The following is a 21,964-nucleotide window of genomic DNA, read 5'->3' as shown; positions in this document are numbered from 1 at the left end:
CGGGGTAGTGAGGGCATACAATCACATTTGTGGGCCTACCTCATCCCCACTGACTTAAAATCCCTGGGGGGAAGCCTGGGGATCAGAAGATGTGAAGTCGGTGATTCTTGTATAATTTTCCTGCACAGATTGAAAGACCTTAGTGGGATGGTCCTCAAATCTCTGTACTTTGGTCTCCCCTGGTCCTCCCAGGAGTGATGTTGTGTGGCTGATTAATGTCAGTTCTGCTTTCAGCCAGTTCTGGAAGAGCCACTCAGAAGCCACGCAGAGATGAAGCATGAAACTATGGGTGGGAGGAACCAGCTGAGGGACACCAAGGCTTCCTGGGAGAGGACGCTTTGGGTAGAAGTAGAAGGCAGGAAATCCAATTCATTTCAGTTCAGTTTTTGTATGTAAACGTCCAGTGAAGTGCATTTCAGGAATCTGGATGCCACCTAGAGTGGCTGGTCTTTCTTTAGCAGACAGTGAGGAGCTACTGGCTTTCCGTATGCAGAAGGTGCTCAATAAATAGTCATTCTCTTCATGATTAACTACCTACAATTGCTCTTTAACTTGCTTTATTCTCTAGTCCTTAACTACCTACAATTGCTGTTAACTTGCTTTATTCTCTAGTCCTTCTCACTACCAGACATACTATACCTCTTGTCATCCTCCACTACACTTTAAGTTCCCTCTGAGCAGGACCCATGTCCCCACAGCCTAGAGCAGGGCCTGCCTGGCTCCTAATGAATTCTGAACATATACTTGTTGAGTAAGTGCGTGAGTGCATGAGCAGCTGGGTGCAAGGAAAGGAGAGCCTGGGTATGGGTGTAGATGTGAGGATGGTGAGGGGATCAAGCTGGCTGAGCAGCCCAGTCCCAGAGGGAGGCTGGCAGGGCAGAGTCGGGGCTGAAAAGGCAGGTTCCAGGGAGCGTATGGATGCTATCTATGCCAGAGTGGTTGGTCTTTCTTCAGGCAGACAATGAGGAGCCACTAGCTTTGTGTGCTGGGAAAAGATAAGATCAAGCTTGGCTTGAGAAAGAATAGTTTGGCAGAAGCGCAGAAGGATTAGAAAGGGGCGGGGATGGAGGCTGGGTGACCATTCTGAGACTCTCCAGTTGTCCAGGGGAAGGCAGCGTGGGCTGAAATTGGGACAGGCTCACGGCCTTGACACAAGGGCATGGGGAGGAGGATGTGGCAGAAGGGGCTTTGGCCAACATGCCCCTCAAAAATCTGTGGTATAGTGAAGGAGAGGAGTCTGAGACTCATTCATCCATCCGCCATCCATCTATGAGGGGAGTGCTGGAGGCAGAAGAGCAGGTGGAGCTGCCAAATAATTGTTTATGGGCCTGGGGAGCAGAAGTTCCAAGGACAAAGCTCGAGGGAAACACCATTTGAGATTTGAAGGGGGAACAGAGGGGACACTTAGAAGTAGAATGACAGGGAAGAGGAGAACCAGGGCTGTGGAAACTGAGGCAAGAGCCCAGGAGAACTGAGATCAGAAGGTGCTGAGGGTCCTGGACGATGGGTAACTGGAAGTAAAGTGGGTCATCCCAGGGTGATGGTCCCAGAGTTGTCAGGACACAGTTGCTGGTGTGTGGCGGGGCCGAGGGCAGCTGGCATGGTGTGGAGGATGATAAGAGAGTGGAGGCCAACAGGATCTTCCCTTCAGGTGCTGAGACAGGGAGGAATGAAGGGAGGGGGAGAAGGAGGCAGCCAGAGTCATACAGTAGGGCCTTGACTTACGACTAACGAGTTTTTTGAGATACCAGCTGTCTCTCAGCCGATTTTTTGCTTCCAGTTGACAGAGTAATTTGAGTTAACGAGCTCCTTAACGAGCTGGGTCTCTGAACGAATTAAACTCCTAAGTCAAGGCCCCACTGTATTAGGGAAGCAAAGCAGTGTCAGGAGTGGGAGTCTGGCTGTGACTGAGGGGTGTGTGGTTCCAGCAAACTAAACACTACACATGCAGGGCAGGGTGGGAAACAGATTTAGCAAAACTCAAAAAGGAGGGTGGGGAGTCTGGGCAGGGTCATTGCATCTGCCCAGTGTTAGCTCATTAACAACTCTGGGGAAGGCTTGGCTGGCTGAGAAAAGACAGCTGCCTCCACTGTAAGACCAGACCATCATCAGGTTTGGGGTGGGGGTGATGGGGTGAGGTCAAGTCACCCTCAAGGTGGGTCCTTGGTCTAGAACACTGGCTGTCCCCAGAGACAGGAAAAGAAAGCAGAGTTGTGGGAGCTGAGAGAGTCACTCTTACTCCAATGGCCTGTCCCTCTGTTGCTGTCTATGTGCACCCTTCCAAACCATGTTCTCACCCACAGTAATGGTGCCTTCCAGTGTGCGCCTCCCCAGGCCTAACCCTCTGCTGGCCCTATTGCATTCGCCACTTTTGTAGCCTGTGTGGCTACTGGTCTCTCCCACCAAATCCGTCTTCTGGGGTCAGGGCCCTCTGTGGAAGCTCACAGAATGCTTTCAGAAGTCACATTGAAGGCAGCCAGAGACTTCTGGAGGACGAGAGCAGCATTCGGACCTGATGCGTTTCCAGGTGCTGCACACACTGGAGCAGCAGCAAGGTTCTCTGAACCTTGGCCATTCATTGAACAGGTATATTTCATCACTTTCTGCGGGCCAGACACTGTTCTAGGCATGGGGGATTCTGTAGTGAACAAAACACACCAATCCCAAAAATGAAGACCCCATTCTAATGGGGAAAGGGGTGGGGGTTGCAATGAACATAATTGACTAGTAAAAGCCAGTTAGAAAGTGAAGTTTATGGAAAGGAGGGCCAGGGTGTGCCACGGGGTTGCACTAAATAGGGTAGTCGGGGAAAATGAAATAAGATAAATTTGATTATTTAAAGCTCACCCAGAACTGCTGGGCTATAAAGGGAAAGGCCTTCTCCTTCGCTAGACCCATGGGGGCTTGGGGAGCTGGGGCCGGCCGGTGCGGTTCTCCGGGAGTACCACGAGGGGGAGCCCGGACCCCTCCTAGCGCCTTCCCAGCCCTCTCTTGCGAGCAAAAGTTTTTCTTAAACTAACAATGCCAGTGTAAGGAGGTGCTCGCGCCTGATTGGACGAGAGATTTTTGCAGGTTTGATTCCTTGATTGGACAGGAGGTGTTAGGGGTGGGGAGAGAGCTGATGGTGGGGGATCCCGCTCCCTCCCGCGTCAGTCTGGCCGGCTCCGTCCTCACGTAGGCTCCGCTGTAGCTCGCAATGTGACAGCAGGACGCATACGCACTCTCGCGCTCTCCCCAGCTCGCACTCCTTCGCCCTCTCTCTTTCACACGCGCACGCACACACCCACCTCTCCCATAAACACACACACACACATGCACACCCACACCCACGCGCGCCCGCACCGCCCCACGCGCGCACACTCCCGCCCACGCCCACGCCGCGCTCGGGTCAGTCCGGTCCCAGCGAGAGCGCGAAAGGATACGGAGAAGCCCCCGGCGGGGAGCGCAGCGGCGCCCCGGGACGCGGCGCCCTCCCCGCGCGGCCGCTTCGGCTCGGGCTCGGCCTGGGGGCCGCCGGCCGGCGATGGCCCCGGATTGCCTGCTGCTGCTCCTCCTGGCATCCGCAGCGGCCGCGATGGAAGGTAACGTACCCTCCGAGGAGCAAGTTGGCTGCTGGCGGCCGGATCCCGGGGCTTCTCCGGCAGCTTCGGGGCGCTCGCATCCCGCTACCCGAGGGCAGGCTGTTCCGGAGCCTCGGCCGCGGCCGAGAGCCGGGCTGGGGCGGCACCCCCCGGCGCGTCCCCGGGCGGCTTTCGGAGTCCCTTCGCTCCCGCGCCCGGCGCCTCCTGGCTGCCATGGTCTCCCGCAGCCCCGGCTAGGAGAGCGCGGAGTCGCTGCATTGCGGTGCAGGCTCCTTCGCTCCGGGCGGAGCGGGGCGTTGGAGAAGAAGGGGCCCCCCGCCTTGGACCATGCGCCCCTGGAGTGCGGGCGTGGGTCCGCTCCCTGCCTATCCCGGGCACGGATGCGCTTAGGCGGCCACGCGCCACCTCTCCGTTTACTCCCCTCGGCGTCCGCGGGCTCCCGGACTCTGGGCTCGGCGGGCCAGCGCTGCCCCGTACCCCGAAAGTGGCCCCGTACCCTCGGGGGCAGCCTGGCGGTCCGGGAGCCTGTCGGGCTTCATCTTTCTTGTGTCAGTCGGGGAGAGGTGGACACCTTTGTCGCCTCTCGAACCTGGGAACTGGGGTGGGGTGGGTGCCCGGTCCTCCGAAACTCGCCCGGCGTCCCCTCCGCCCAGGGAAGGGGACTCAGCGGCCGGGAGCCGATGGGCAGCGACACTTTCCCCGCCGCTTCAGCCGCGGCTGTGCCCAGCTGTGGAGGAAAGCGCGCTCCGGGCACCTCACCGGGCGCTGCCAGAGCACCCGCGCCCCGTGGCGTCTGCGAATCCCCGTGGGAAATCCCTGCCCCGCTCCCGCCCCCGCCCGACTCCCTCCCCGTCCTCTCAGCGGGGAGGCAGCGGTAGCTCCTTCCCGGGAGCCCGGCTCTGCCTCTGCACGGAGTTGAGTTGCCAGGGTGGGGGCGAGGCGGCGCTGAAGCCCAGCTCACAGCCGCACTTCCCGGTGGCGGACCCGGGGTGGAACTCCAGGGGACTCGGTGCCGAAGGGGCGCAAGCCTCCTTGCAAGTTGGGAGCTCCTTCCCATACCGGTTGCCCAGTAGAACCCTTCAGATGCCCAGAGCGGTTCGGCGCCCCTGACCCTTCCAGAAAGCACTGCCCTTCTCCAAGCAAAACTGGGCATTCGGGGCCCCAAGAGGGGCCGGGATCCCCTTGCCTTCCTGTGAAGACCCCAGATCCCGCCTTCGTTTGGTGGCGGCACGGGGGTGCTGCGATGAATGCCTAGAAAGCTCTCACTTGCTTTTTGAAGGTGGCTTTTTGTCTGCCCTCCGCCTACCACTGCTCTTCCTGGCTGTTCTGTTAGGAGGGGGTCCCTTTTTGGATAGGGCAGGGCCTGGAGCAGGGTGGAGCAGGGTGCTTGGGTTGGACTTATTGGGGCCAGTGCGGGAGCAGTTGAAACAGGACAAGCAAGACGATGGACACTTCCAAAACGGTCAGCCAGCCCTGGGTCAGCGAGCATTTGCAAGGGGCAAAGCTCTGTGGCCTTGCGACCCGCCTGCTCCTCCGCGCCTCTGAGAGCAGATAGGTGCCAGCTTTGGGAGCTTGTTCTTGGCGTTGATTCTCCATCAGCGAAGGAGGGCACATGCCTGGGAACGAAATTGTTTGGAGAGCAAATGTGTGGGAACACACCAGGTGTCTGGCAGTGTGAGGTTTCCTCCTTAGACCCCTCTTCTTGAGTAGCCAGAGCTCCCTCTGTCTGGTGTGGCTCTGTTCTGTGTGCGGGAGGGTGCCATTGTGCCTGCCTAGCTCTGTATACAGCCCCTGTCATCCAGGTCATCTGGAGCAGCCCACGCTGTGCAGGCTGTGGCCCTTCTCTTGGAGCAGCCCAGAAACTTTGCCGGCAGCCTGGCAGGAAGGAGGCTCTCTGGGCTGAAAACCTCTCCAGCAAGGGTTAAAAGAAACACCACATTCAGCAGAATATTAAAGCAGCCCCATGGTCCCTGCCCAGCGCACAGGGATAGTACACACCATTCACTCCTTCCTCTCCTCAAATGAACATAGGCAGGTTCATTTTCTACTCTCCTCACACAGAGCCGCCTTCCCGCCTGCCTGGCTGGGCTGGGGCCAGCGTCATTCCGTTTGTGATGAGTGAGGAATAATTATCAGAAAAGTGAATCAATGAGCTGCTTACACAGACAGCAGATCCTACCCAAACTCTGCTGTGGCCAGGGGGGTCCTCTCCTTGCTGGTTCAGCCATGTATATGACTGTCTGTCTGTTTTCTTTCCCCTGGGGGTCTTGGGTGGAATTTTAGTGGGGCCTTGTCACCCAGGGCAAGCAGCTCAAAGACTAGCCAGATCCTTAGCCCAGGCCAGGGCAGGGACAAAGGGACAGGGGCAGCCGTGGGACCAGGTGGAGAGAGGTGGCCGGAGGCAGGCAGGGCCCTGTGAGATCCCCCACCCCTACCTGGGTGGAAGGAAAGAAGGCAAAGGCTAGTTTACCTGGGGTGTGGGAACCTCACACTGAAAGAGAGCACCCATCTCTCCTCTTCCAGCCCCTTCCCCACTTCCAGTTGATGGTGTGGCTCTGTTCTGTTGGGAGAGAGAGAGATGGCACTGCAGGAAAAAGGCTCTCTGGGGGATTTCTAAGTTTATTTTCAGAGGGGAGCAGGGCAAGATGTAGAGGCAGGGATGCTGACATCCACTAGCCACATAGCCAGGCCTCCATCCTCATCCTCTGGACAAACAACAGTCTCCTTCAAGCCCTTGTCTTTTCACTTTGTGTCGAGAGCTTGTTGAGAACGGGCTGCTGATTATCTATGGAGGGAAGGCAATTGCCTGCATTCTCAGAGCTGCCCTTCAGGAACAGGGGTAGGAGACCTGGCTTCTCTCAAGGTGCTTCTGCAGCAGCAGGGACATGTTGGACTGGCAGCAGACACTCCTTCCTCAAAGGGAATTTCTCTGGACCAAGTGTGCAGGCCCTTCTGGAAGGCACCAATCCGGAACCACTGATCACTAATGCTAATAGCCTTCTCCCAGCCCCACCCCCTGTACTCATAACTGATCATGCACCTGCAGGTGGCCTCAGTGTTTGGACACTGGCTGCCCAGAATACTCCCAGGAAATCTGCTCTTTGGTGTGTCTAGAGCAGGGTGGGCAAACTTTTTGACTCGAGGGCCACAATGGGTTCTTAAATTGGACCGGAGGGCCGGAACAAAAGCATGGATGGAGTGTTTGTGTGAACTAATATAAATTCAAAGTAAACATCATTACATAAAAGGGTACGGTCTTTTTTTTTTTTTAGTTTAATTCATTTCAAACGGGCCGAATCCGGCCCGTGGGCCGTAGTTTGCCCATGGCTGGTCTAGAGTGAAGTCCTCAGGTTAGCACCCTTGAATGTGCATACGTGCTTGATTTGGTGGTAAATTTCTAGGGCTTGGCAGATAGCGAGTTCTCAGTAGGAACTGCTGACCCATGAATGTATACTCCGGAGTTACTGTACCCCCTTTGTGGCATACCCCACCTTGAAATGCAAGGGCACTGAATTCCATTGTACATAGTTAAGTCTTCATTACATCGTGGTGAAAACAGCTGATGTGTCTACCACAGGCCACCAGGCCAGACAGTGATTGGTTATTTCTGCATTTTTCTGTTAATAATTGTTTGCTGAGTGTGCATCTATTTTGGTGTCCATGAATGTGTGTGCCTGAGCTGGCAAGCAGTAGCAGGCGCCAAAGGTTTAAAAAAATGTCTGGGAGAAGAAAGCAAATTTGAGAAAATCCTATCCATTATCTGATTTTATTTTCTGTGCATTGTGAAAAGGTCGCTATTACTCAGGGACGCCCCTCCAGCCAGCGAGTGGGATGTTGGTGAGGTATGTCAGCACAGCTCTGGGCAATTGCTTGAGAAAAGGCTTGGCGATTTAAACAGATGCAGAGGTCTGGACCCAGCCGTAGCCCAAACCTTCTGGGTTGGCAGAGCAGAGCTGCCAGCAGCTAGTGATGCCCAGGAGCAGAGGGAGGACCTACCGGCCCACATGGGATTCTGCCCCGGCCCCTCCTGCCTTTGGTTGACCTGTGCGGACCCAGACTCACATCTCAGAGTCCCTACCATGGTCCCTCCCAAGGATGGGTCCTAATTGCCAAGATGTGCTTTGGGAAAAGCCCATGAGTCAGAGACATGGGATAGCACCTTGTTACATTTTGTCCGCCAAGAAATAATCCTATATAATAAAAGCCTAATATGCTAGTGTCCGGTCGTCTGGTGGGCTGTTCAACCAATCAAAGCGTAATATGCTGATGATATGCTAAGGCCGCTCAACCGCTCACTATGACGTGCACTGACCATCAGGGGGCAGAAGCTCCAACCGGTAGGTTAGCTTGCTACTGTGGTCTGGCCGATTGGGACTGAGGGAGAGATGGGCTGGACATGCCCTGGAGCCCTCCCATGGTCCCTCCCCAGCTGGCCAACCTCCCGTGTCCCTTCCTAGCCCCAGTCATGCACTGGTGGGGTCCCTCGGCCTGGCCTGTGCCCTCTGGCAATCTGGGACTCCTCAGGGGATGTTGGAGAGCTGGTTTCAGCCCAATCCCGCCGGCCAGGCCAAGGGAGCCCACTGGTGCACGAATTTGTGCACCGGGCCTTTAGTCTTCGATAAAGCAAATTGGACCAATGAGGAAGGGAACCAGGGGATGTACGAGGGCACCATGATCTCTTTCTCTGTATCTAGTGCGTGGACCTGCCCATTTACTGGAAACTACTGATTCTATAGCTGGTTGACTGGATTTCATGATCTTGGGGCAGTGGAAGGAGTTTCAGGGTCAGGACTGGGATCTGACCACGAGGATTGGGGCTGGAATCAACTGGAGTGGAGACGGATGGCTGGATCATTAAGCCATAGGACTCCACCTCTGGCTTCATCTCCCAACTCTGTCACTTGGGAAAGTCACCAATGCACCCGGCCACAGTGCCTTTCTTTGTACAGTGGTTCATGATGCTCATCTATTCCAACCTTAGAAGTTGGACAAGTAACACACACTATGCGGATAAGCCTGTACTAGGTTTTTTTTTAAAAAGGTGTTTTTAAAGTCAAAGATGCATTCACATTATAAAATTTAAAAAATCGTCTACCGCTAATCCCTACGAGTTCTTAGTGACACTAAGGTTCAGGGGCATAGTATTTTTCCAGCACGGGCAAAGGGTGGAGGCAGTTTTGAAAGGCAGAAGAGGGGAACATCATCTCAGGCAGTGGTTCTCTGGCTTCAGGAAGCCTGTATGTCACCTGGGAAATTTACTACCGACTCATGGGCTCTAACCCCAAAGTTCAGTAGGTCTGAATGGACCCTGAAATAAGTCCTCTGGCCTCTAGAAGATTCCGATGCAGGTGCTTCCTGGAAACACTGCGCAGGGGAATAATTCTAAACGAGGCTGCGCTCAGAAATCCCCGGCAGGTCTTGCCCTGCTTTGCATTTGCTGAGTTGGAATGACCTGGGTACCTGACTTTTTAACAAAGGGCCCCAGTGATTCAGGTGTAGGCAGCCTGGCACCAGTTCAGTGGTTTTTGTTTGTTTTAACTACTGATAATAGCTAACACTTAACACTGGGTGCTGTTCTAGGTGTTTCACATAAATGAATTCACTTCCTCCTTATATCCTATCAGGTAGGTATTATTATTATTATCCACCCCCTTCTCCTAATTTTCAGATGAGATGACTGAGATACAGAGTAGGTGAGTGGTTTGGTAAGGTCACATTGCTAGTAAAGTAGCCTGCATTAGAACCCAGGCAGTCAGGTTCTGGAGTCTATCTATGTTCTTACACGCCCCACCCCCCACCCCGCCTCCTTACTGTGCCACTTTAGTAGGCTTTGCCCAAAGAAAGAAAGGTTCAGACCAGCCTGCATCCATGGGTAGGAAGAATTCTGATGCTAACTTGGCCACTGGACATTGGTACTCCAGTGATTACTGGGAACTCCAAGTTTCCTTGGTCTTGGAGAAGAGATGAGAGAAATGTTCAGATAATCCCAACACTTCAGCTCAAGCACCAGTTTCCTGCTCTCTTCCTTCCCCCCTCCTCCCACCTGCCACCCTTATTGCCACCCCACACTCATGCAGATGCAGGGCTGTAGACCTGCACCACAGCATGGCTCCTGGTGAGGAATCCAGTCGGACTGGGAGCATCTTGGCTCTGGCCAGCTCTCCCAAGGAAGAAATGATCACAGACACGTGTCCCCAAAGGAGCTGGGCCTGAGTGCCCTCTGCATTGTGGAGGGGCACACGCAGCACCCTTCCTGTCCCCACCTGCCGGCCTAAGCACATCCTTGCACCTGGCTTCTAGGAGTCGGCTTCCTTGGGAGAGCTCACTTTATGTTTCCCTCTTCTGCACTTGCCACTTAAGCAACCTGAATATTTCTACCAGATTTCCATGTCTCCAAGGGTGCTGGAGACACAGAGCACGGATGCCTGCCCTTCGGAGGAAATTACCATAGTATTGAAGTAATGCCCTGGGAGAGATTTCATATTTAAGACCAAACTTTTGCATGAGAAACTCCTCAGCCTCTTCCTGGCAGGGGATTCCATTTCAGTTGATAGTCGGGTCCCTCTGGTCAGTGTTTGGCTGTGCTTAGAGGGGGTGCATTGAGTGGCCAGGTCAGGGCTACCTGCTCCACCAAAGGCCCCCTCCGCCTGATGTCTGAGCCACCTTGCTGGTTTTTGTTGGTCACTCCTCTGGGGTTAGAGGGGTGGGAACACACTTTCCTGGGAGGCCAGGGTGGTGGATTGGTTTTTCTTAGCTAATGGATAACTACTTTCCATCTGACCTAAGACACAGGAAGCAAGCAGGTGCACAAGTAGCTCTCTCCCTCCCTGCGCCCATTTTCTGACTGCTGACCAGACTGGGGGAGGGTTCATTATGGTGAAGAGGGCAGCAGGGGCTTGGGGAGGGGCACCCCCAGAGTACAAGCAGTGGGAGGTTGACAATTTTGATAGAGAAAAATCTGGAACATGGTGACCTCCTGGCTAATTGTGGGGGAGTCATGGGTCCCCATAGGCTGGTGGGGGTTCTGTAGGGACAGCTCAGGCCCCAATTTTGGGACATCAGAGGTGAATAACGGTGAGGTTGGCGGCAACAAGAAGGGTCTTAGCCTGGTGCCCTCCTGCTGGTCAGCAGCAGGCCCAGGACTGTGTAGGTGGGTACAGGCAGCATTGGGGCCAGATTCCCTGCTGGTCCCATGTAGAATGATCTGCCAGGTGCCTCTCAGTGCATCTGACTTGTAGGTTTGCCTCTAACTTTCTGAGAAAAAAGCATCTTATTCACCTGCTCACTCATGCCCCAGCCTACAGGGAGTGTTAATCTGCCCTGTGGGAAGATGCCTGGAGCAAAGATGGGGTGGGTCCTTCACTGTAATGGCCCTGCTGATAATTGGGGCTTCAGGATGGTCCATTTGCTAAAAAAGGGGGAAAAGGTGATGCAGAAGGTGGCTCTGTTTCCCCCTCTGTCCCAGTAGAGGTGTCCCTTCAGGTCAGGTGAAATCCCAGACAACACCATTAGCGGCTGCTTCAGGAGGCCGCTCTGCCCCCTCTTGGAAGGCCCCAGAGTTCTCTGGAGCAGAACTGGGCCCCCGTGGAAACGTAGAGGAAATTTCCTGAGAATTACCAGGACTCATTTCTGCCTGCAGATTGCACCTGAGGCTCTGCGTCCCACCTCTCTCCCCTCCAGCTTCCTGGCAGCAAGTGACAAAATGACTGATTTGAATTTAACTTCCTCACCCTGCTTCTCCATCCCCCAGTGGAGGTGATAATGAGCAGAGAGATGGGCAGAGGCAGGTGGCCAGGAGGGGCGGGGACAGGCCAGGGAGCTGGGCCATGGCTGTAGCCTGGCACCAGCTTCTGAGTCTCTGAGATTGATTCTGGGGCTGATTGAGCTCCAGGGGACAAAGATCAGGCTCCTCCCCTTGCCTCTGACATGTCAGGAGCAGCACTGGAGACAAGTTTCAGGGAAGGGAACAAACTTTCTAGAAATCCTATAGGCTGGCAGCGTTAGAGCCAGGGCTAGAATAAGCTCCCATCTGCCCATTGAGTATTTACTATATGTATTGATCCCCATCCCTTAATAGCCAAGCATTTATTCCCCCGTTTTACAGGTGAGGAAGCTGAGGCTTTGGGCCGTTAAGTTCCTGACACAAGATTCAAACTGAGGTTTTGACAAATTGGACGACGCCCCAGCTCTCTGCCTCCCAGTTCAGCACCTCTTCTATTTAACATTGCTTATTCATGAAGTAAATCAGGGAGCACCTATTAAGCACCAGCTGTTTATGCACCATTCTGCTAGGTGCTGTCAAAGGTACCACACAGTCCTGCTCTGGTCTGCTCGCTGGGTCCCTGTGGCCAGCCTCTCCCAGGCTCTTTGGAACTACCCCCACCTGTGCCCATTTTTTTTCCTTCTCGGTTTGCATTTTCCTGTATGTACATGGCCTTTGCCATGTGCCTCCACCACTCAGAACCCCACTGTGGTCGTTATTGGTTTTCTTTCTGCTGCATGTCCATCTGGCTCTTGTCTTTGATGAGCTGTGTTGCTTAGATGGTTGCAATTTGGCATCTGTGCCTGGATCTTAGTGGTGGGGGATGTGTAGGGAGCAGGGTTGCTGTGGGTCTCCTGGAGCTCCTTCCACAGGTCCACGTTCCAGAGGAAGGGCCAACTGTGATGTTCACCTTTGAGGGTGTCCCCAGCTTCTGCCCGGAGGACCCTGCCCCGCTTGGGGCCTTGTTGCTTCTTGAGCTCTGCTTGCTTCTGCCCATCTGGCCAGATGCAGGTGCCATGACATCAGAGGTGGACATTGGGGTTTAGTATCAGCTTTGAGTGTGGAAGGACATGTGGGAGGAGGGGGAAGAGAGAGAGACCCTTCAGCATCCTAGTCTTCCTGGATACTGGTCTTCCCCCTTGGGGCTGTGCCTGTGGAAAGGGCTGAACAGGAGGGCCAGGATAATTGCGGGCAGCTTCATTGACATGGTGGCAGAAAAAATGCCTTATCTGCGAGAGGCAGCTGGGCCCTGCAGTTAATTGTTCTGTTGTTTTCCGCTTGCTATTTTTCCAGCGCATCAAGTTAGGACCTTTGCCCTTGGCTTTCTCCTGGATGCTGAGTCTGGAGTTGGGTAGTAAATGTGGAGGGGGCAGAGTCTGGAGTTGGGTAGTAAATCTGGAGTTGGGTAGTAAATGTGGAGGGGTCTCACCAGGAACTGATGAAAAAGCACCCATCCAAGGATGCTCTGAGTTGTGGAGCACAGGCTATAAGCTTTGGGCAAGGAAGCAGGTCTCAGGATCATCAGAAATCCACTGAGTTTTGGGCTGGTGCCCAGGGACCTGTGCTGAGAACACGCCAGACCATACTTTGGTGTCAGCCTATACCTTGGGTTTTATCCACTCACTGCATGTGTGAATGTCTTCCAGCACCTTCAGGACTGATGCAAGACCCCTTACAACCTGGGTCTCCTTTCCTCCCCTGCTCCGTGCAGGCACAGGTATACACACACACACACACCCACACACACACCACACAGGTCCGCACACCCTGATCTTTTTTTCTTTTTCTGATTTCACTGCTGCCATGTACCTCTGGATCTGCACCTGTTTGTTCTTCCTGTTGACTTTTCCCTGACCTTATCTTGGCCAACACTAAAATTTTCTTTAGAATCCACCATGGTGGTCATCTCCTTCCTCCCAGCCCCAGGCTAGATTAGATGGCTCACCCGTCCCCACCACAGCTGCCTCTGCCTTCTTGCATGGGAGCACATTGCACACTGGTCTATAGTTGTGTGTTGACTTTACTGAGTACCCTACACCTCTATGAGCCTCTAAAGGGTGGGCTTTATCTTAATTGTCATGGTATCCCCAGCATGTGGCACACAGTGGTGTCAATAGTGTGTTTTGTATTAGTGAATAAAAAGGAAGAAGAAAATCAACAGAGCACCTTAAAAACCCGAAATCATGTCCCATATGATTATTTAAAACATGTCTGTAGATTTTTAAAATTTTTTTGTCAGATGGGCAAAAAATGTTGTTTTTTTCTTTTTTTATTGAATTTATTGGGGATGGCATTGGTTACTAAATTATGTAGCTTTCAGGTGTACAGTTATATAATACCTCATCTGTATATTGTATTGTGTGTCAAATCTTTGCACCATTTGTCTGCAAATTATTTGATATTCTTATTTGATAGTCAAAGCATGAAGCCTCATTCTTCTCCCCTTAAATATGGGTTGGCTCTCTACCTCACGTTAATGGACAGAATGTGGCAGAAGTGATCCGGCATAACTTTTGGGCTGAGATCATAGAAGAGGCTAGCTACAGCTTCTGCATGGCTCTCTCTCTTTCCTGGGATGCTTGCCTTTGAGACTCAGTCACCACATTGTGAGGAAGCCCAAGTGACATGGGGAGGCCATGTGTACAGTTCTAGCCAGAGCCACACCTCAAATCACAGCCCACAGCCAGCATCAAATGTCAGACATCTGAGTGAGCGGGTCTTCAGTTGGTTGCAGCCCATCCCTGCTGACTCTAAGTGGGAGGAGACAGGCTTTCTTCCCTGAGCCTGTTCTAAGTTGCAGATTCATAAACAAAGCAAATGTTGTCTGTGTTTAAAACTAGTAAGTTTTGGGTTGGTCTGTTATTGATAACTAAAATATCCTAAAATTAGTAGCAGAAAAGTGGTTAGCATCTTAGTGTGGAGGGGGACACAGACATTAAGAAAACAAATAATGCAGAATATAATTTCAGGAAGGTGCTATAAAGGGGGGGAAGAGGGTGATGTGACTGAGAAGGATGGGTGCAGGCTTGGGCAACTTAAAATGGAGGAAGAAGGTGGGGAAGGGAAGGCCCCTCTGTGAATACTTGAAGGGTGGTCTTACCATGCAGCCTAGCTTTATTCTGCATGGGAGATAAATATTGGCTTGGTTATGAAATTCTTTCTAGCCAAGCTAAACCAAGATGGAATGGGCTGCCTTGAGGGATGGTAAGAGTCCCATCTTGGGGTGTCCAAGTGAGGGCTGAGCCACTCCCAGTCTTGAGAGCCCAAATTCTGCAAGAGGCAAATGGGATGTGGGAGCAGAGAGGTAGAACTGGCAGCTTTGCTTAGAAGCCATCAGTGTCATGAATACACCTACAGAGCACAGTTATGGGGCATCCACATGAGAAACATTGTACTTGAAACTGAAAACGCGAAGGTAAGGAAGACACAGACTTTCCTTCAAGAAGCTTACCTCTTAACAGACTGGTGGGGGAGACAGAGCCATGCAAACTACAAGCTGTAACAGGACATATGATGGAGCCTGATAGATGTGGTGTAGCAGTTACACATCAGCTACTAGGAGAAGCCAAGTGGGAGGGTCCTACTTCCAATGGGAAGGATTTGAGGAAGGAGTGTGTGTGTATGTGAGTGTGTATAAGAGAGAGAGAAAGAGAGGCAGAGAAACAGGGACAGAGACTCAGGGTGAAGCTCCATGGAAGATGGGTAGAACTTTGTCAGATAGAGATGGCAGTGGGCAGGAATGGGAAATGAGGACTGATAGTATTCTAAGCTCTGTGCCATGAAGATGGACATCCACATCAAGGTAAAGCTCTCATCAAGGGCTTTACCTATTTTATTAGCCATATATTTGGTTGAAGAGACAGATGTTTACCTCAAGCGGGAGGAAAACAAAGGGTAGGGGTAATTACTGGTATTTGTTATTACTGGATAATTTGGGACTGAAATTATGATTGTATCTGGGGACACAATGCTATCTCAGGACTCAGTCTCCCTTTTTTTGTTCATTAGTTCAGTGTCAGTGTCAACTGAGGTGCTGGCAGAGAACAGACGGCACTCTAAAAGGGTTAATTAAGGGGAGTTTAATGAAGAGACTCTTTACAGAGGTATGAAGAGAGGTAAGGGAACCAATAAGGATGGGGATGCATATAGGGACTGGCAATACTGGGAAGCCATGACTCCCAAGGCCAGAAGGGGCAAGTGGAGAGCGAGAGCTGCAACACTGGAGAGGGCTCCTTGACCAGGGCTGTAGACATAGAGGAATGCAGCTGCTGCCCAAACCAAGCCTAAGCAGGACGGGGCATCATACTCCCTAAACTCTTTCTCCACTTTCTTATCTCCTGCTAGCGCCTCCCATTGGATGAACCCAACAAGAAGGTGGAGGGCACGGAAGCCTGGTTCATAGGGCTCAGTCTCTTGCGGCATAGAAGAGGGCAGAGGAAGGTAGAGAGTGGATCTGGAGGGACAGTGGAGAATAATCAGCACAGGGTCCTTTGTATTGACTTCATCCTAGGGCAGGCTCTCCATGAGATGGTCATGTGGCAGCTGGCAGCCCAAACTAACATCCTCTTGAAACTTCATCAGAAAGATAAATTCTCACTCCCAGTTGCTCTAGCGTAAGCCCTGGAAGTTTCGTCTCCTTTGTTCTCCTTGGGTTCTAAGCCTTTCCTTGAATCAGTATGATGGAACACACTCATTGGCTAGGTTTGGGGCATATGACTACCCATCCCTGGAAACTGCGAGGGGAGAAGATTGTCCCAGACTCACCTGAGCCACCTGGTCTGCGATGGGGGAGGGCTGGCTCCCCACAAAAATGTCAGGGCACTCTTTCCAGAAGGAACAGGAGTGGGTGCTGGAGAAGCAACAGTCTACCATTCCCATTCAACCTTCCTGCATAACTGAATCATGGAACCTACTGGAGAGCTAGAGTGTGCAGTAAAGGAGAGAACATGGACTCTGGAGGCACAAGGAGGGGGCTGTGGCTGTGATGATCCTCGTTGGAGATATGGAAAAAGCCAGGGAAAATGAAGATGATAGGAAAGTAAAAACCCAGGAAGGGAGAGCTGGAGATAGCTGGGCAGACAGCTTCTTTCTTGATAAGGATATTCCCTATGTTGCTGATCATAGTGATCAAACTCAAAGTGATGAATAGACAGGCAGCAGAGTGTTGGCCAAAGGCAAAGTGATTTTAAGACTAGCACATCTCATGGTTGTCAGATGGGAGGAGGGGCAGGGATCTGGGTAAAAAAGGTGAAGGGTGTAAGAAGTACAAATTGGCAGTTACCAAAGAGTCATGAGATGTAAAGTACAGCATAGGGATTATTACATGCTGTAATAACCATGTGTGGTACCAGGTGAGTACTAGACTTACAAGGTGATCGGGAGATATAAACATCTAACCAATATCCTGTATGCCTGAAACTAATACAATATTGAAGGTCAGCTGTAATTAAAGAAAAAGACTGTCATGTCTTAACTAGATTCAAGGAAGAGTGTTTCTATTCAGGGCAAAGTGGGAAAACAGTGATTAAAGAGCCGTACTGGTCATTGCAATTCTCTGGGTTCCAACACAGACACCAGAACGCCTTAACCTAACCCTTGCATTTGCATTGGACGTCCATTAGAGAGCAAGAATGAAAGAAATGCAAACTCATAGGTACAATGAGATATCTCATTTCCCCTCATTTTGACCATATCAGTCATGGCTTAGTCTCGCCTGGAATTTCCATTTTGCATCAGTAGAATGATTATTTACAGTTTTCCGTGTAGTTTTTGAGACCTGTATAATGATGGCAGATCCTCAAAGTCCTTTGCAGATGTCTCCTTATACCTTAGATGTTTGTTTCTCATTTGAGAGAGCAGCATCTAAAATCTGCTTAGAATACATCAGAGGAAGACTGCATTTGCCCTTCTAAGTTCTCTGCTCTTGAATCCAACTTTCTTTCCTCTACTTCCAGCTGAGAACATTTTTCCCCCCAGTAACACAAAGCCACTGCTCTGCATGAAAACCCATGGTTTCCTTTCTCCAATCAGAAGAAAGTAATTTTCCTTTCACTCACCTGACTACCTTGTTCAGAGCATCCCCTACCCACCCTTTTCTGATATCTTGCTGCTAAGTATTTGCCAGTTCATTTGCATCTCAATGGTTCCTTAGCAACTATCAAACCCTCAGGATTAGGTACAAAGCTGCTCCCTGCCACAGACTGCCAGGGCTACATTGCCCTCTTTCATGGCGCCTTAGTTACACCAAGCCCTGCCCAGACACCTTCACTCAGAACATCACGAGGGTTCGGAATTACAATGCAGTTCTTCCTTACCTTATCTGAACTTGAAGGCTTCGAAGTGACCCCTGCACTAAATGCCCCAAATAATCCATTGGTTAATAATCCATTGGTTCCTGAAAACTGACCTCAGAGAGATGTTTTCAGAGAAAGACTCACAGGTCTCAGCATAGTAAGACAGTGAATTAGGTCCATTTTATGGACCTGGCAGCTGAGGCTCAGAGAGGTGAAATGACTTCCCCAATGTTCCAGGCATCTGGAACATTCCAAGGAGAGAGGAGAGCCCAGAGCATTGCTGCTTCCTAGTCCTTGGTCCACTCTCACATGCATTCTAAAAAGAGTGACTCCCATTTGCCAACTATTGTGAGCTTTCAGAATAAAAAAAATTTTAAACAGGTATGACTAGTCAACTGAGGTCCTAGGAAATTTCACTTCTCACCCCGCCAGGAATAATTGCTCAAATGCATAGGCCAAATATGTATATCACCTGGTTTCTCTAGTCTGGGCACTTGATATTCTTTCCATTCATGGGCTTGTAGTGTGGGTAGCACAGGAGGAGTGATGGAGAGACTAGTGTGTCAGCGTGTATGCTTGCGTGTGCATTTATACAGATGCTATAGACAGACAGGGGCATTCGGACCATTTAGCAAATTAGAATGTTCTGCCCTGAGTAGGTGGTGCTGCTTTGCAACAGTATGGGGCCTCCACCATCAAGGCTCACTGGCATGGAACAGCCAGGCAAAAGCAAGAGCTATTCAGAAAAGGACAATAAGAACAAAGCTCATTCTGCAGTAGGGCTGACCCGTGCGGCTCTCACTTCAACGTTGTTATTAAATATCTGGAAAAGACTGAAAGAACAATTACAGTATTGTCATAACGTATAACTGCACAAAGCAAGCCGTTCCCAAGGAGGCTCTGCTTGACAAAGCAGAGGCTCAGCGACAGTGCTTAATTCCTTCTCATCTGGATTGCTTTTCCTTTCTCAGCCCCAGCAGAAAACCACACCTGTGCTGTGTGCAGTTCTGCCCCCATGGGCTCCAGAAAGCTAAGATGCCGGGGAGGAAAGGGGTGGAAGTGCCTGGGTTTCTACACCTCTACCTGTAGACCTGAGGGCGGAGTCCCAGTTGTAGCCTTCTTGGTAGCCTGGGCTTAGCTGGGTGCTGGTCCCAGCGAACTGGTGAGCATTTGCTGAGTTGAGTTGGTTGAAAGGCTCTCATAGGGTGGAAACTGAGTGACTAGCTTTCCCATGAGGGGCTGCTGGTAAAGAAGGATCACAGGGCTCATGTGGTCACTTCCTGCTTCACACATCCTCCCAGTTAGCTATGCCACCCAACTATGCCAATGATGGGACCCACCACATAGGTAAACCTATCAGGTGGGAATTCCATACTTGGGCTTAGGGGATGGCCTTATGGTGTTGTGGCTCTCTCTGTCACAGAGCTCTGCATCTAAACCAGGGTTTCTCAACCTTATTTTCATTGTTGCTCCTCCAAGGGACATTTTCCCTCCTTACCACCCCATTACCTGTGAAATGTTAATACCACAGATATCCTCTATATCTATCTCTGTGCCGAGGTCCTTCCAAGGACCACAAACTATTATAATATCTAAGACCTTTCGCTCCCCCACATTTCCAAGAATAATTTTTGCCTGTGTTCAGAAAACATAATCTAAATTAAATAAGTCTGGCAGCAAATAAAACGCCCCTCATCTGAGTCACAGCACAGCGTCGTACCATCTATTTTTCCATATAACTTTTACCCAGTGTGTCATGGTGCAGTTGGAAAGGGTGTCCACCTTGGTGCAGGAGAGCCCCCGCGTTAGCTGTTGGGTCCTGGAGTGGTCCCAGGGCTCAGTGAAGGCCTGGGGCACAAGGGTAACTGGAAGACTCAGGCTTGGTGATTTACCAGTAAGTGTGGAAGTATTTAAGTATTTTAATGATTATGGTTTTGTCAGCCGGTACTTACTGTCATTAGATTTGAAAATAGTTTCTTGAGCTTAGGTCGATTTTCTAATAAATACGTTTTCTTTATGTATAATTTACATACAATATAATTTATCAATTTTAAGTGAATAATTTCATGAGACTTGACAAATGAATGTAGTCTTGTAGCCACTATATAGTCATGATATATAGAACATTTTCATTACTCTCACGTCTCTCTCCTGTCATTCCCCTCCCTCTACCATTATTCTGACTTCTGGCTCTATAGATTTGCCTATTCTAGAAGTTTCTATAAATGAAATTGTATAATATGCCATCTATTTTTGCTTGGCTTCTTTCACTTAGCACTATGCCTTTGAGATTCATCCATGTTGTTGCAAGTATGAATGGTTCATTCCTTTTCCTTGCTGGGTAGTATTCTATTGCATAGATATATCACAGTTGGTTTACCCATTCAACAGTTGAGGGACATTTGCATCTGTTTCTAGTTTTTTGTTTTTATGAATAAAACTACTGTGAACATTTGAGTACATGTCTCTGTGTAGAGACAAAATGAAAAATAAGTTTTTATTTCTCTTGGGTAAATACTCAAGAGTGCAGTGCTGGATGACTTGGTAAGTGTAAATTGGTAAGAGGCTGCCAATTTGTTTTCCAAAGTTGCTATACCACGTTGCATTCCTGCCAACAGTGGATGAGAGCCCCAGTTGCTCCACATCTTCACCGACAGTTGGTATTATCAATCTTTTTAATTTGAGCCATGCCGATGGGTATATAATGTCATCTCAATGTGGTTTTCATTTGCTTTTCTCTAATGACTAATGATGTTCTTCTTAATGTGCTTCTTAGCCATCCATTCATATATATTTTCTTTGGCGAAATGGGTGTTCCGATCTTTTGTCTATTTTTGTTGTTGTTGTTGGGTTGTCTATTCCGGGCTCATTTCTAACTTGTGTGTTTGTTTGGAGGTAAGTGAGGAACTCCACCCCACTTGACTGTTGGGTTGCTGTATTGTTCTGAGAAAACCATAGGTTGTTACCTGCTGGGTCCCATTCCTGGATGTGGAGGAGGGATGGGCCAGGATCTTCTCAACAAGGATGGTTGTCAGTTGTCAGGGAAGAAGTACCTGTGCCCCCTGGTGGTGGTGGCAGCAGAAATGGCCAAACATCCTGCTTTTCTGGGTGTTCCTATTACTGGTATATTTAAGTTTTATTTTTATTTTTTTAATTTATGGAAAAAGGTAGGATTCCTTTGCACAGGAAGCCCTGTGAAGGGTGATCTGAACCTGCCCAAGGATGCACACCCAGGCTCAGCCCGGCCTCTCAGGACTGGGCCAATGCGATGGGGTGCTGGGTGTCCCAGGCTGTTCCTCACCTTTCTCCTGGTTGCTTTGACTCTGACTTCTGGGAGCTTTCCCAACCCCTCTGGTGTTCATGACTCTGGTTCATTTCTGAACTTTAAATGACAGACTCAGGATTCCACAGGCTTTTCAGCACCAGGGTGTTGTAGGTGCTTCTGCCATGTTTGCTGCGATTTGCATGATGATAATCAGTGATCACAGTAATCACGGGGGTGTTGACACATGACAAGCCTGTGGAGGCCTGCCCTGGTTGTCATCAAGAATCCGTGTGCTCAGCTGAACCTTGCATCCCTTCTCACAAGCACCTCTGTGCCCACGAGCAAAGATGCAGCTGACACTGTGTCACGTCTGGCTCTGGGCAGGGCAGGCTGCCTGAGTCCCCAGAATCCAGCCCAGGGCCTGGCACAGAGTAGGCACTTGGTAAATGTGATGGATAGATGGGCTGATGAACTGTTTCCCTACCTCACTGCGCAGGGTCACTCAGGGAGAGGCTGATGCTGGTGCCACATGACAAAAACCAGGAATTGAAATTAAACAGAAGCAGCGGCAGCATAGGAAACCCAGTGGTGAGACCCGAAGATGGTTCAGACAAGGAACCGCCATTGGAAGGACCTACTTTTAAGGGAAATGGAGGGGTGAACTGTGCCTTGAACATGTGGAGATAGAGAGTGGTGGGGTGTGCATCATGAGAGAAACAGCAGAAGCAGGGCACAGCGATGGGAGAGGAAAGGCGAGTACCTGGAATAGCAGTGACAGTCAAGTGAGTGCTCGTGGTATGGCCAGATAGATGGCGCCCTAGGAAGTTAGAGGACAGAGTGTAGTGGGCTAGGGTAACCAGGATGGCTTCCTGAAGGAGGGGGTACTCTTTGAAGGACATAGAGACTTCGTGCTGAGAAGAGGCAGGGTATAAGATTCCCTTCCAGCGAGGCCTGCCCTGCCCTCAGCCAAAATCATCTGGGATGGGGAACCTGCAGGGAAGCATGCTTTGGTAAATAGAACACATGATCCTTTACTGGGGAAAAATTGTTCTAAAGGACTTAG

The 21,964-nt window shown here is 50.8% G+C and overlaps 1 protein-coding gene across 1 annotated transcript in view; it reads left to right on the top strand.

The window, feature by feature from the left end:
• Positions 1 to 3,163: 3,163 nt before the first annotated feature.
• Positions 3,164 to 21,964, top strand: part of EPHB1 (EPH receptor B1) — a 407,554-nt gene continuing 388,753 nt past the window's right edge. The window contains exon 1 of the mRNA XM_036332515.1: positions 3,164 to 3,581. Coding sequence (XP_036188408.1) covers positions 3,524 to 3,581 — 58 coding nt within the window. The 5' untranslated portion in view covers positions 3,164 to 3,523. The remainder of the gene's footprint in view (positions 3,582 to 21,964) is intronic.

Source organism: Myotis myotis, unplaced genomic scaffold (genome assembly GCF_014108235.1).
Source record: "Myotis myotis isolate mMyoMyo1 unplaced genomic scaffold, mMyoMyo1.p scaffold_m19_p_13, whole genome shotgun sequence".
Lineage (NCBI taxonomy): Eukaryota > Metazoa > Chordata > Mammalia > Chiroptera > Vespertilionidae > Myotis > Myotis myotis.
The sequence above is the reverse complement of the archived record's forward strand: the minus strand, read 5'-3'. Positions and strand labels throughout refer to the sequence as shown.